General features: G+C 29.6%; 2 protein-coding genes across 2 annotated transcripts; one reads left to right on the top strand and one right to left on the bottom strand.

The window, feature by feature from the left end:
- Positions 1–1,077: 1,077 nt before the first annotated feature.
- On the top strand, positions 1,078–2,538 carry LOC132946087 (uncharacterized). Its single transcript, XM_061015945.1, has one exon. It carries the CDS (start codon positions 1,078–1,080, stop codon positions 2,536–2,538), a length of 1,461 nt encoding a protein of 486 aa, XP_060871928.1.
- A 6,308-nt stretch (positions 2,539–8,846) lies between these two features.
- Positions 8,847–16,347, bottom strand: LOC132945980 (mothers against decapentaplegic homolog 4-like). The gene is made up of 13 exons (XM_061015855.1): positions 16,206–16,347; positions 14,682–14,824; positions 14,408–14,512; positions 14,009–14,183; positions 13,712–13,948; positions 13,373–13,513; positions 10,333–10,395; positions 10,194–10,265; positions 9,836–10,067; positions 9,592–9,760; positions 9,366–9,504; positions 9,156–9,286; positions 8,847–9,064 (listed from the first exon to the last, which is right to left on the bottom strand). The coding sequence occupies exons 1-13, from the start codon at positions 16,345–16,347 to the stop codon at positions 8,987–8,989; spliced, it is 1,827 nt and encodes a 608-aa protein (XP_060871838.1). The 3' UTR covers positions 8,847–8,986.
- Positions 16,348–16,607: the final 260 nt, after the last annotated feature.

The following is a 16,607-nucleotide window of genomic DNA, read 5'->3' as shown; positions in this document are numbered from 1 at the left end:
AAAATACAAAGCATTAGTCCGGTATTTAATAAAAAACGAAAAAAAAAAATATTGGATTAAATTTACGACAGACCTTAACAGCAAAGAGTCGACAACCAACATTTGGAAAAAAATTAAAGTCATTAAAGGCATTCCCACGTCTCAAATAAAAACCATTTTATCTGAAAATTCTATACTTACGGAACCTCATGAAATAGCCCAATCAATCGGCCATTATTTTTATACTAACAGCAGCAACCTTTCATTAACCCACGATTTTCTCAAGTTTAAACAAGAAAAAGAAAATGAAATTGATGTCACAACAAATCCATTACCCAATATTGGCCTAGGCGACATATTAAATGAACCAATTACCATGCCTGAAATTGAATTTTGTCTCCGTGGAAAAAAAAGTAAAAGTTGTGGATCCGATAAAATTCCATTCATATTCTTACAAAACCTACCTTCTAGTGGCAAGTATCTTCTACTACGTCTCTACAACCAAATTTGGGAAACAGGCTTAATCCCGATTAAGTGGAAAAATGCAATTATCACACCCATACCAAAAAATAATCAAAACAGCTTCAAACCTACAGGATATCGACCAATATCGGTACTCTGCAGCATGAGCAAGTTATTAGAAAAAATTATCTACAACCGACTCAGTTGGTACGCAACTCATCATAAACTCCTTTCACCATGTCAACATGGTTTTCGAAAACACCACTCAACCACCGACTGCCACGTAAAAATTGAAACCGAAGTCATTGAAACCTTTGCTAATAAACAATCAATGATACTAATAAGTCTCGATTTACAAAAGGCATACGACATGGTTTGGCGACATAGAGTAATCAATTTACTAAAGAATTGGAACATACATGGAAAAATGCTAATCTTCATATCCAACTTCCTAAACCAACGATCCTTCCAAGTGAAAATTAGAGAGAAAATGGAGTGCCTCAAGGTTCTCCACTCAGCATTTTTTTATTTCAAACAGCAATTAACAACCTGCCCAGCATTATCACAAACCCTGTAAAATCAATTATTTTTGCAGACGACACTTACATATATATTCGAGGTACGCAAATTTCTGTAATGACCGGAACACTCCAAAAATGCCTCAATGACCTGTATGAATGGTGCTTCGAAACCGGTTTCATTTTTTCACCTCAAAAGACAAAATGTATTTTATTTTCGAATAAAAGAAAACTAATTAAACCAAAACTCTTTCTTGGAACATCTCGTTTACCCTTCGTTGAAGACATTTCAATACTTGGTCTCACTTTCGATAAAAAGCTTTCTTGGAAATCCCATATTATGTCACTCAAAAAAAATTCATATAAAAGCCTTAATGTCATCAAATCATTAAGTCATTGTGAATGGGGTGCTGAAGGAACCATATTATTAAATGTATATAGATCGCTTGTAAGATCCAAACTCGATAATGGTTCAATTTGTTACGGAAACTCAGAATCAAAGCTCTTACAAATTCTCGATACAATCCACAATGCCGGACTGAGATTTTCAATTGGTGCATTCAAAAGCAGCCCGATTGTTAGTTTGTTATCCCTGACTGGTGAACCCTCACTTCAGCACCGAAGAACTAAATTATCTCTTAATTATATAGCTCGCATCTTTTCTTCCCCGGAAAATTCAACCATTCACTTTTTAAACAAAAAGCGCTTTTCAAATATATATGAACACAATTCTAAACTAAGAAAACCATTAGGGCTAAGGCTACAAAAAGAGATGATGGATATCAACATTGAAATTAATGAAATATGTCAACACGAAAGCAGTTTGATACCCACCTGGAAACAACCAAATTACCTAGTTGATACAAGCTTAACAGAACACCTTAGGAAAGAAACACCAAATACTATTTATAATAACCTATTTAATGAACTAATACACACTTCAAATACCAGCACTCAGATCTATACTGATGCATCTAAAACCGAAATGGGCATAGGACTTGCAGTTGTACACCTCAATGTAACTAAACAGTATAAACTCAATAAATTAAGCAGTATTTATTCAGCTGAATACCTAGCATTATTGAAAGGATTTCAATTTGCCCTAGATATCAATAATGCTAAAATCGATATTTGCTCGGACTCACTTAGTGCCTTAGCAAATCTACAATCCAAAACCTTATCAGAACCATTGGCTCTTTCAATCAGCAACCTTCTTTCCAAATCGAATAAAGAAATCAGATTTATATGGACCCCAGGTCACTGTAACATAAAGGGAAATGAGAAGGCAGACGAAGCGGCTAGAAATGCAGTCAACAGTCCAGACAGTGAAAATATTCCTTTTTCCTCACTTGTGGATATAAAAAGAAATATAAGCAAATACTGTATTGATTTGTGGAACTCACAGTGGCACATGACCACGGAAAATAAATTAAGGGAAATTAAGCACTCTGTTGAACTCTGGCCAAGATACACTGAACTAAACAGAAAAAATGAAGTTATTCTCAATCGACTTAGAATCGGTCACACGAAACTCACACACGGACATCATAATTTTAGTTCACAGTTCAAAATATTATAAGTATTATAACATAATATTATAATGTCATAATAATATAATATAAATATTTTTTTAATTATTAGTTATTACAATTGTCTATCATTATATTTTTTTAACATAATACCGGCCATTGCAATTTGTATGATTTGTTTGAACAACTATTATCATTTTTATTTTTAAGTTTTTTATATTTTTGGCAAACACTTATTTAATATGGATAATTATTATTATAAAATTATGATTTTTTGTTTAATGATAATCTGTATATCATATTAATTGTATGGTGTATACTGTTACTTGATTTGTTGCACTGGCGTAGTTTACATGAACTCAATTTATTTTACCTGATTTTTGTCACTGGCGGAGTTTACATGAACCCAATTTTACCTGTTTTATTTTCCTGGTGGAGTTAACAATCAAAAAAGGTTCTCGTGTCGGAGTTTACATGCGCCATATGTAATATAATAATATATTATTCGGTGTATCCGAATTGGTTCCGAAACGTCCGAATTGGTTCCCGGTTTGTTACAAAAGGTGTAGGTATTCGAATGGTTAAAAATTATGCTTTTTGTAATAAAGCTACTTTTATTTTTAATCAAATATTTTTTAATTTTTAAATAGCCATGGTAGAATAATGAATAATATTATAATAATAAAAATAATGATAAAAACGAAAATACAATCATTACACGTATACTCTGCGGTTATTGCGGTTGATTACTGAATGCCGTTGATACCGACCAACAAGTAACGAGTCGATATCCGTCCATATCAATAATAAAACATCAGTTTTATCACAGTTTCTATTTAAATGACAATTTAGTTCATTTTATATAGCCGTACTTATAAACATGGGAAATATGTTAAATAATATTATGAGATTGTATTTTGACTTTTTCGAAAGTGTTTATCAGGAACCAATCCCGATGTGTACCGCCTAATCTAGAATACCGGGAACCTATTCGGATGTGTGTTGCCTGGATTGTCGGGAACCAATAAATTCGGATGTCGATTTTCAGGTATGGGAACCAATTCGGATGCAGCCATATTATTATAATATAATTATATATAACCTAACCTGCCGAACCGTTTATTTTTATTGTGTTTTGTACTACATCGCAAGGCGCGAATCGCCAATTATTTTAGTATTATTTGTGAGCGCAAGTGCGCATTTTTTATAATTGTCATTATATTTTGTTGCTGTGTTTTTTCAATATTATTATTATTTTCAAAATTTCATTATTATAGCTATACAGGACCAGCTGGCCAGTCTGCGCTCCACAACTCTGTGAGTTTTTAAATTATTATTATCATTATATATATTATTATATATTGTTGGACCAGAAGGTCTCACGAATTATTATACATCTTAACAGCTCCAATAGCTGCATTTATTATATTCTGTGTGTTTTGATCATTATTATCTATATTGTTGTCTTTCTGTGCATATATAATTATTTAATTACCAGTAATACAGCAATTTAATTACCATTATGTAATACAGTTTTACTATTTATTTGAGATATCTTTCTGTACTTATGTTTTAAGCATACACACCCACCACACACTAGCACTCAGAGTTTTGATTGGCGAACCCGTCCACTTCTCTCGAGTCGCTATACACAAAATACACATACAAACATAGGTCGGTGAGTAGTGATGTAGGTAACGTAACGCAAGGTTACCCAACATATTTGGTGACCGGCATCACGGTCTATTATTGCTCGTACCTGGCCCATAGAATTAATATTGTTGTGAGCACGACAATAATAATAATATTAGTATCGTAATCTCGTACAGTTTAATTTCTAAAATCAAATACGAGTACAAATTCTAAAAGCAACAAACGATTAGCACTCTTATTAGTTATAATTGAACACGGACTTCAGTTAACTTGCGACAGTCGTGTACGATTCAACTATTCTGCGTATTGCATTAATTTAGTTTAGTACATTATTCTACCTAAATTAAAATTTACTTTTTTCGTGACGCGTGTTTACATTAATATTTTTTAATTTGGGAAAAATATGACTTAAAAAAATAAATGGGTGGTGCGGCTAAAAATATAAAATTACCGCAAACTGCTCTAGAATCGAAAATAATTTCAGGTATGTTTAATAAACAGAAAAAATTGAGCCGGTAAGCAAACAGTAAAAAAAAAAATATTATAATTTAAGATAATAGGTATTAATTTGTAAATATATCGTATACCTATATAAGAGTAATAGAGTATAGGCTATAAGTGATGAATCGGGCAAAATTGATTTATATTTAATCAAAGATATCCTAATAAGCTACTAATATTTTTGTTTATCTATATAAATATTGTCATATAATAGTTTGTAGCATTTAACTGATATAGGTACCCATACAATTGTTTTTATAAAATATCTGCTACCTTACATTTAAAAATGATGTTACCTAGTTAGTAAAAAGGGTACCATAAAAAAAAGTAGGTAAGTAGATAATATGTGGTTGCGAGTGTTTTTTTTTTACCTACCCATTCGGGCCGGTCAAAACCTTTGCCCCCCCCCCCCCCTCTATTCAGTCCCTAAAATATCCAAATTTTCGTACTACACACATATAGTCCCGAATCGGTCAAATCTAAATTATTTCTAGATAAACAATAGTATACTATATAGGTACCACTGTTCACTAATAAGCTCATAATAATAAAAATAGCTACTCTCAATAATAACGAATAATTATATTAACTATAAGACGTAACAACACAAAATATTGTTTACTGTGTGCCTGTGCAGTAAATAATAATTAAAATGTGGTTTGGTAAAAAACCATTAAAATATAAATCGATTAGCATTTTCTGTTAGAATATTACGTAGGTACTACTTATTTTATATGACGTACGTATACTTACGTTTTACGTTTTATTGTGAATTATAATGTATGGGTACAATGTATTATATTATGCAAAAAATATATTATAAGTAATATACATATTAAATTAATAAAAAAAATAATAACATTATTTTGGTATCATGTTATATAATAGGTACCAAAGGAAGTTTTACTCTTTTTAAAAAAATTATGTAACAATAAACAGGTTAAGGTAATATTAATTACTAGGTACATATGTCGGATAAGTAATCGAAATAAATAATGCTTCTATTTTCAACTTCTATCTTAAACAGTATCTGTTCCAGTGTGAAAGTGAATCTAGTTGGTGCATTCGTGAGGTGAACATTTATAATTCTAAGTACCTATCTAGTTTCCAAAAGCACCGGAAAAAAAGTTTAAGTAAAAACGGGAATTTTTACACAAAATCGGTTTAAATTGATTTTGGTTTTTGGTGTAATTCTATAAAAAATGACCGTAGATACATGACATTTTCACAGAATGATTAGCATTTTAAATAAAAACCTTTCAAAATTAATGACTCATGTAGAGCTATTTATATATGCCTAATGCCTATGCATATTCAATTATTGTTTTTTAATAGTTTTTCTTAAATAATGTCAATAAAAAATAAATGTTTGCACTGTCAAATCTTAAAAATATAATATATGGTTCCTCGTAAGTTAAGAAATTAAAAAAAAATCGTAAATACTCACAATAATTTTTTAAGAGCGTCTGAAGTTCGAATTTTGTCAAAATTCGTAAAAATCAAGAAATTATAATAATTATTTTGAATTAAAAATCCTTAAAAGTTTTTAATAAGCATTTAAATTTCAAATGTTGAATTTATTCTTATAGCTTTAAGGATTGAAATTTAAAACCATAACCTCCACGTAAATAGTTCATTCTATAACCAAAAATTCTAAAAAATATATAAACGGTTTTTTTATAGATATTTTAAGTTAAAATTGGATGTAGTTACACATTACTAATAATATAAGTACCTATTTAACTTAAATACTTAGTAGCTAGTAGCTACACTGTAGGTACTATATATTATTGAGGATCCGTAAATCGGTGGTACTTTTAATTTTAATTTTTATGAGCATTTGATATTCATATTTTTACAATATTGGATATTCACTGGATTTCTCATGTGGCGGTTTTGTTATTTTATTGTTATTCAAAAACGAATGACTGTAAATACATGAAAATTGTACTAAATGTTTATATTTTCCTTTTCTATGCACCATCAAATTTTGAAAATATTTTGAATCTTTTTGAGCTGTTTACGGACATTGTTGGTTTTTAATTTATTTAGTTTTTTTTTTTCTAAAAATATCAATAAAATTTTATTTGTTTGGAAAAAAGTGTGAAAATGTAATGTAAGACTCCTGATATATTGTTACAATAGCAGTTGAATAATACATAAAATACATAAAAATACATAGGCACAATTTTTTTCAATTAATTTTTATCAATGAATTTTGACAAAATTTATCAAATTTAAAATTTAATAATTATTTTGTTGTTAAAAACTTATAGGACTGAAAATTTAAAACTAGGGTTCACGTAAATAGGTAAATATATAAATTACTTTATTCACAATAATATCATCAAATATACTTAGTAATATCATAGGCTGACTGATCGTTTTCACTCAGAATCATTTTTCTTATACATTTATGATATTATATCATTGAATTCAAATTTAACACCACCTATTACAGTGACCCACTCATAAGCCTGCTGTACATCAGAGTGACATCCACTTACCCACTTTTTATGTACTAAATGGACATATTTTGTAAATAATTAAGTATAACATTTTAGTATAAGTTAATTAACTAATAGTATCTATGTAAAATAGGTGAATGAAAACTGTTAACAGTTTTAACTTATATTATAGAAAGTATTACTTTTTTTGAGTAAGAAATAAATAAGTACCTATTTAATATTTCATTACATATAGCTAAGTTAGGTATGATATATATATATGGATATAAAACATAATAAAGTTACTTGTTACGAATTTGATGTATTGTCGTCACCACCTTCTTTTCTATGGATATTTGAATTCTGAATCTATTGTTATTTCTTAACTAATATTTTTTAGCCTTTGTTCATATTTATTTTTTTTTTTTTTTTTGTTAAAACTGTACCAGTTTGAATATTTAACAATTTAATAATTGCTTGTGAATTTGATTCAAGTAGTTCAGTTGATCAAAAATATACATCTATAATTTGTTATATTTGAAAATATTAAACAATAGGCAAAAAAATAATTTCATATTAAATACTTAAATAATATTATTAAATAGTAAACTTTAAAAAAAAATGGGGGGGGGGGGGGGGGGAATGTCTGCATCTAAAATAATAGTAAGAGTACGTTAACATTTCTGAAAAATTAGTTTTGGTGGAAAGGAAAAACGGCTTAAGTGACATTTTATACATTTTACAGGAGAGCCAAACAGCGGTTTTTTTCTGCTTTTTTTAAATTTTAATAATGTAATAAAAATGTATATTGTAATAATAGAGCTTACGCCTAACATTTTTGGGAGTATGTCGCTTACGCTTTTTGGTGCTCACGCCTTATTTTTGTTATTAACTTGAATTTTGGTAGTTACAACCAGCATAGTAATAATAATTTTATTATAATTTCATTTTACTCTATTTATTTAAAAATGAACAAAACAAAATTTATAGATATTGTCAATAATTATAATAACCAACAATTAATTAAAACCGATAAAAAATATTTAAAAATAATATTAAAAATTATTATAAGCAGCTGTGGTGGTTACACTCAAAAATATTGTTTTGTCGCTTAAGCCTGTTATTTGGTGGTGACCCTTTAATTTAATAGATGGCATTTATGCCTTGCAACTATCGATTATTTTATTATCGAATATAACTTTGTAAATAATCAACATATCGATAATTGGGTGAGCACAATCGACGCAAAATTATGTCCTTTGCGCCTTAATAAAAAAAACAATTTTCGTCAAAAACGTCATTTATGTCCTTTTTTCCTACCACTGTCGATATACTGACCACCTTTAAATTTTAAGAGTAATCGTTGGTTTACAATAATAATTTCTATTAATGTAACAATCAACATAGGATTGAGTATTTAAATACAAGACGTATAAAATATCTTTATAATAATTATAAAGATATTTTAATTTATTTTATTTTACTAAAAAGCAATTATTGATTTTTAGTAAAATGAAATAAATTTAAAGAAAAACAATGTCTGAAAATCAAATTATAGGTAAATAAATATAATATAGTCATAACTCATAATAATGGAAACCTGTTCCTCTACATTTAAAGTAGATGTATATTGTAACCTTAAATATATATGACATTTAAAAATATTTAGGCCATGTTTGATTATAAACAGCTATTGTGTTAAAAAAAATAAAAAAATAAATGTATACAGGAAAAACTATATAATTTTTACTAAGGCATTTAGTAGAAAAACATTTCATGTTTGAAAAACACCAAAACATGATAAATTAATGTTGTTTTACCAAACAACAAGCAACCATTTTTTCTTAAAGATAACTCATTAGTTACTACGTTTGAATATTTGGAGTTTCTGGTAAAGTCAAGCTCTTGATGGACCATCTATTTGCATTGAGTGTAACACTTCATCCAAAAGTTGTAAAGCTCGATGTAAATGAACCTTATAATAATTGTAATTACCAATTAAAGTTGTTTGTTATATTATTATTTCGTAACATAAAATTTAATATAATCATTTTAGAACTACATACTTCTATCCAGCATGGAGTCTCTTTAATGCTAGTTCGTAGATAGTCGGAACCCCAACCTTTTACAAAACTTAATCTTAATATGCACAATCTTCTTAAATCGTCTACTCCAATACCTGCTGCAGCACTCAAGCCTTTAACAAAAGTAAAAAAATATAATTATAAATTGTATGATAAGCTGTAATACATTAAGTGAATAACAAAATAACATACTTATAGCTGGAGCAATACCTCCCACACTATGGGGTCCTGCTAAGTGTCCAGCAACTGCTGCTGCTTGAGCGACAGCTGCATTGTGAGCTGTTTCGGCTTGTTCACACATTTGTCTATAACACTGTCTAAGATCAAAAACCTAAATAATTTAAAACATGTATCATATCAATAAAAACAAAAAAATAATTTATTATATTTCAGTTCTCAAAATATACTTAATACATACTTTAATGTATGCATGAGGATAAACTTTATGAACTGCATCTCCAGGCGCTCGTCCAGCTTCTGTATCTAAATAATATGACTGCACAAAAACTGAATTACCACTCTGACATTTTAACCAAACATCTCCTTCTCCAATTAGATCTAGTTGGACACCTTTCCCAATATGCAATCTGTAAAGACCATTATTTATTAATGTTGTAAATCACTAGCTTACACTAATAACTAATATTATTAATTATTTTTACCTAGCTTTTTCACTTTGTTCTGTCCTTTGAACATTACTAAGGGCTCCCAGACAAAATCGATTAATACGGGAGGGATCGACATAACCATCAACAATGACATGAGGGATACTAGATGTAACCTTAAATGTTTCTCCAACTTGAGTATCTAATTCAAAGTAAGCAATTGAACACCAATATTCAGGAGCTGGCTGAGATGTTAATAAACCACTCAATCCCATTTCAGACGTTCCCCCTAGATGAACAATATAATTACATTCAAGATATATTTAAATATAATATAACTCTAAAACAAAATGTAAATGTTGGATGTGGTGGTTACACTAAATGTGTATAAGTGTAATTTGTACTGGTCGATTACCTGTTATTGTACCAGGCATCGAGGCGGTAGGTCCTTGATAATTATGAGATGTCATTGTTGTTTGACTGGGTACTGTATGTTAAATAAAAATATTACTCAGTTTATTGTAAGTAATTGTATTAAAGAACAATATTATTACGTAAAATGTCTTCCTCTTGTACTGGGAACATACTGAGATTTTGTAATGGCATATTTGGTGGTTCTATAATAAAAAAGGTTATAAATTAGTACAAACTTATTTATAAAATTAGCAAAATGTTTTTATTAATTTATCTATTCTTTACTAGGCACAAAAGTGTAAGACAACTAATAAGTATAGTTTAATAGTAATATATTTTCTATTATATATACTATATAGATATGTAAATTCAAAAGCTTTATGTTATACATTTAAACTATGTTTTAATAATATCTAGTACTTAACATTAACTACAAAAACAAATAAAATAAATAATAACACATAATTTTAGTTTTTAAGTATGAGTATTAATTTGTAACTCTCTATTTTCGCCACAAGAACAGCTTACAGAAGATAGATAATTTAAATGTATAATGTATAATTGTATATTTGTTTTTTTAAATAAAAAATAAAAAAAAAACATTCAACAGGATAAATAATGTAAACAAATTAGAAAATATGAATTAAAAACCTTAAGAGGGCGGTACACCCACATACATTATCTGTGTCGTACAAACATATAACATAATATATAACATAGCAAATTGAACGCTCAGCAGATCAAGCATAGCTGTTAATAAATTTAGAGAGAATTTACCTCTTATAAAATGAAAAGGTAAGATTATTATCTAGTGCAGTGGTCTCCAACCTTTTTGGACTCGCAACCCACTTTTATAGGACTACATTTTTCGCAACCTACGTATGCTTGGCATAAAAACAGTAAAAATGCTAAAATTGCTCAATGCTTTGTACAGTAGTACTACCTATTATAACTGAATAAATAAAAATTACATTTAAGTAGGCAGAATATTTAATTATTATTAACTGAATATGTAAAGAATTCAAACGAAAAAATATAATAAAATAAAAATAAGACACAAAAAATTGAATGTGATGTTTGTCCTTGAATGTTTTCACATAATAAATTCCAAAGCGCTCACACTCACAGTACCTATCACACAGAAAATAAAATAATACAATTTAATTCATAGTATGAATAATAAACATAATATATTATTGTTGTTATACCATTGCTATTGATAATAACTGATTAGTAAAAACGTGCATTATACTCAATGTTTACTCTATAACCATAGAGTATAATCTAAAATGATTAATCGTCAGCCACTGAGGCGCTGCAAATCATAGCCTGTGACGTTTTCCAACGGAGGCTACGGTTATGTGTAGTCTCCACATGTGCTATTCACAAATTTGTCTACACATGTAACATATCAATAACGATGGCGGCAGTTGCCTCCTGTGAAAGTGGGTAGCCGCCGCTGACACTGGACACATGGAAGGGCAGCCGTACTATGTAGTAATACAGTATATCAGTATAATATTAATATTATATTCGCCTGTTGTGCACGGGCACTGGCCAGTCTCTTACTTATGGGCACCACGGTCTTGATTAAAGACCGATACCGAGCATGGTACACTCCATAGTCTATTCAATACATAATTTAAACATATATTTTATTTATTTCCCTTTTATAATAGTGTCTATATTTGAAAATATTAACACACAATATTTTATAATTGAAATAATATTGATCATGTATTTTCTCTTATTTTCACCTTGCCTCCCCGGGAAAACCACCACTGATTAAACTTAATTTTTATTTTAAAAATAAGACGTATCGCGACTCAATTGTAAAGCTTTCGCGACCCAAAAATGGGTCACGACCCACCGGTTGAAGACCACTGATCTAGTGAACCTCAGAGGTTTGTTTTTTAGATTTTAATTTTAAAGAAAGTTTTGAGTATTTTAAAATGTACAAACAATTTACAATTTTGAAATACTAATAACTCTATTCAATACTCTTGAATTAAAATTAAAATAAAAAAAAAAACCTATTCACTCTAATTTTTAAACTAACAGAGTTATGCATAACCTACTGAGCATACAATTTGCTGTTATGAGTTTGTAAGACAGAGAGAATGCATGCGGGTGTAGCGCACTCTTAAGAAAAATTATTTTTGATATAATTTTGCTGAATTAATGAAGATGTGATAAACAATATTCATTGAATAAAAATAAAAATTACTAAGAAAAAGTGCAGCTAATATTTTAAGGAATATTTTTCCTAACAAATTTTTTAAATGTATTTTTAACTTAAAATTAAAATTTTATTGTATTAATGTTATATTATAAATTAATTAATTAAAACAGATAGAATCTTTCTGAAAAAAAAAAAATACCAGAAATAATTAAATAAAGGAAAATTGTTGTAGTATACAATTTTTATGTCAATGTTTTTCAAAATCTGAATTAAATCCTGACACATAAGAGGACGCTATACAGATATCTGTTGTCTCCATCTAACAAGTGCATAACATAGCCAGTTTATGCTCAGCAGATCAGGTTTAGCTCTGTTAGTTTAAAAATAAGAGTGAATTGACCTATTAAAAAACTTGACGGTAAGAACATTCTCTGTGTCTGTATGTGGGTATTTTTTAAGATAACTCAGATTTTAAGTGAGTTATGAGCATTATTAATTTAACTATTTGATATACACTTAACTTCCTACAAAATTAAACTATTGTAAAAAACCCACATATAAACACAGATAATGTTAGTAATAATAGGTTTCATAATAGGTTGATTCACTCTAATTTTTGAACTAAAGGAGCTAAACGTGATCTGCTGAGTGTAAATTTGCTTTGTTACGCACTTGTGAGACAGTGATGAGTGATAACAAATGGCTGTGTAGTGTATAGTGCCCTCTTAAGTTTAAAACATAAATAATCATATAATATAAGTAGTTATATCATTGAAAATTATATCAATAGATATTTGATAGGTAGTTAACTCAAGAGAATGTAAATGATAAAAAATAGACAATTTAAAAATATAACCAAAATTGTACCTTAATACAAATGATAATAAAAAATAAATAATAAGGTAAATATTTCATAAATTAATTTTAATAATTATTAATTATGTTTATATTAGGTATGTCAGTACCCACGTTAACTTACTATTAGTAAAGGAACTTACCATTGGAGGGTATATGTGATGGTGTACCTGAAATCCAATTCTTACATGATTCAGTCTTAACATGTACTTGAGAGTTTAAATCAATTTGATGACTAGGACGTTGTTGCTGCTGTAGTGTAAGCCCAAACAAACCAATATCTCCTACAAATAATTATGTTCTACTAATGACTACACATGCAAAACTATAGTAAAATTCTAAAATATAAAATAATTAATCTCAATATAAATCTTAATATCTAAATATTTGAAATATAGAAAATATTAATCCATCAATTACTCATCATTGTCATGTAATTAATATTTTATGAATTTAAATATATTTCCACAGTTAATTCTTACCAGCAGCTTGAGGGACAGTTGATTGTTGAGAAACATCAGTGGCTGGATTTTGTTGGTGATATAAAGAAGGTAAGTGATGTTGTACAATTGCAGCTGGGCTGTTTCCAGATGCATCACTGCTAACTTGACTAAAATCAGGTGGCGAGGGAGACATTCCTTCCTCACCAGCTGTATATTTATCTCTTAGGCCAGAACCATTAGTAGATGTGCCACTTTGTAGTGTTAGAGCACTTAAATCTAAATAGTTACTAGACATAATAAATAATCATAACAATATAAGTAAATAATTAATATTACCTATGCATGGCGACACAATCCGCTCATAATGATATGGATTAACACACACAGAATCACGTCTTTTGTCAAAAGCATATTGACAATACTTTAAGTGCTTGAGTTCATTTTTATGTAAATCTGGCCATCGCCAGATTCTTGCGTATATTACATGTGGAAAAAATTTACGTCCAGCTACCTATAACAAAATAAAACTTAGATTATAAATAATAGTCACTATTTATATAATAGGTAATTAATTAATTATTGAGATATTTAATTTCTAAAATAATGATTAGAACCTGCAAATACCAAGTACATTTTGGTTTTTCTGATAACAAATAACTATTCAATAAAATTTACAAGTAAACTCAATTTTTCAATCGTCAAATTCTAAGATATTAAAAAATTCAAATCACTCACCTGTAACCGTCCGTCTAATGTTCTTTGTATTGTAACACATTTACTTGGAAGTGAACCATTAGTGGTTATAGCTATAATAAGACTATCTAATTCTTCTCTTTTTTCCTAAGTAATTAGTTAAACATTAATTATTTATAAGCTACACAATTATAAGAATATATTGAATTGAATAATAATATATCTAGATAAGATCTCATCTACTAAAATTTACAACTTACATTAGGCAGCTCAGGTAATAGCAAAACTTAATTTTAATTTTCCCTTAAATAGTTACCTTTAACTTTTTAACCAGTGACTCAATGGCTCGTTTGGCAAATGCTTCTTTTTCCCATCCTTGTCGATGGCACATCAAACTGTGTACTATACTCAAACAGGCATCAGCTGACGTTGGTGCAGTTGATTGTTGTATTTCACTTGCTTAAATTCAGAAAATAAAAATGGTAATAAGATGAATAAATACAACCACTCCAGAGTGTACGACAGTTAAGTTTATAAAAAAACATTCCTTTGAAATATGTTTCAATAGAAACTGAAATCGCCAGTAAATTGAATTATGAAGAAGTTCTTGACAAATTTCCCGACATAAAAGCAAGGTTATAAACAAAATTATTTTATTTTTTTTTTATTATTATTATTAATCATTATTTTGAAATACCTAATGTATAAGGTAATGTATTAGGTAATCTATTAGGTATACTAAAAATGTTTACTATTATAATAATATAAGGAGTCAAGAGTTATATACTTGTGGCTAAAAATTTTATTTTTTGTTTTGCTCTAAACCTAATTACCATTTTTTAGATTATTTCCCGAATCTTATTAAAAAATATTAAAAACTGTGAGTATGTAGCCAGGGGGCGGCGCACCACTTGTGTTCTGCCACAGGATAAACAATTGCTCGGTACCGCTATGCGACGACCACCGAAGTCATTTACACCGATGGTCAAAAATATTTTCAGATATTGTTAGTATGGTATAGTGACGTATAAGTCATAATATATATTATGTATTATGACTTATACGCGTCTCCTTCACCGAGCGTTACGTTGAAATCCCACAGGTGCAAAAAAATAATTCCGAGAAGTCGACCGATAGGTACGTCAGTAACGTTAGACGCTCGCGCGTTATCGTATGTCAAAAAAACGGTATCTAAGCATTACCAAAGTACGGTTTGTAACCGTACAGGTGAAGTAATAATATTATACGGCATTTATTGCACAGATATCTCTATAATATACAACATACCTACTATACAGCTGATGTCTGTGATTTGTTGTCGTTGCAGGTGGCGGAGGGTTCCACTCTCCCGAAATTTTTAAAAGGAGAACCAGAGTTTTTATATTTTGAACGTAAAAATGATTATTGTTACGACTACAGTATCCAAGTAAAAAAAAATGTAGGACCCTCCCCCCGAAACTGTTTATCAATTACGGCCTTGTGACTGTGTGAATTGGCCGAATAGGGTGATTGTAGCCTTGAACACCGTCTCCAGGGCATATTATGTGAAATAGGAATGGTAAACAGGCCCACCCCGCAAACCGTGTCAGTATAGGCACTAATAACGTTTTAGTAATACGTGTAAGCAAACCAAGTCCAATATCATGTTAGTGCCCTGGGCTGTATTCCATGTTTTTCGGGGGTTCATACTTCCTGATCATAGGGAAACCCGATGTCGGCGGCGGTAAAATTACGGTAGCATCTTGAAACCGATAGCTACATATTATGAGGGGGAGGGGGCATGCAAAGTACTGAAGTTAGCACCCCCCCCCCCCCCACCATGACCTATTTTTGTTTATACCAGGCATTTGATGCACACCTAGAGACCAACGGGCCAGCGACGAGTCGCCGCGTATCCGTCTAGAGTCGTGATTCCTGTTCCACAGCAATCTGAGCGTCACGAGGATTGATGTGCAAGTCCGACTCGCTCCGCCTAAACGCATATTATTAGTATAATATTGATCCCAATTGACAGGTTTCTAGAAGTTTGTGTCAAAATTAACGCACAGTTAAATTGTATATAATATATCATACGATTTCACTATTATGCTGTCAAACAATTAATAATACTAATAGGGATGACCAAAATGGAGGACATCAATGCGTTATTGTAATTTAACTACTATAGTATTTTCCCATCTATTGTAAGGTGCAATTATTATAGAAATAAGATTACAGATTTACAAAAACCAAAGTACAAAAT

Source organism: Metopolophium dirhodum, chromosome 1 (assembly GCF_019925205.1).
Source record: "Metopolophium dirhodum isolate CAU chromosome 1, ASM1992520v1, whole genome shotgun sequence".
Classification (NCBI taxonomy): Eukaryota; Metazoa; Arthropoda; class Insecta; order Hemiptera; family Aphididae; genus Metopolophium; species Metopolophium dirhodum.
The sequence above is the reverse complement of the archived record's forward strand: the minus strand, read 5'-3'. Positions and strand labels throughout refer to the sequence as shown.

Excerpts from the sequence above, each read along its gene's own strand:
- LOC132945980 (XM_061015855.1), bottom strand. The coding sequence starts at position 16,347 with ATGCGTTTAGGCGGAGCGAGTCGGACTTGCACATCAATCCTCGTGACG. Across the intron at positions 13,514-13,711 it reads AACTGTCCCTCAAGCTGCTG|GAGATATTGGTTTGTTTGGG; the intron begins GTAAGAATTAAC and ends AATTATTTGTAG. Across the intron at positions 9,505-9,591 it reads ATCCTCATGCATACATTAAA|GTTTTTGATCTTAGACAGTG; the intron begins GTATGTATTAAG and ends TAAATTATTTAG.
- LOC132946087 (XM_061015945.1), top strand. The coding sequence starts at position 1,078 with ATGACCGGAACACTCCAAAAATGCCTCAATGACCTGTATGAATGGTGC.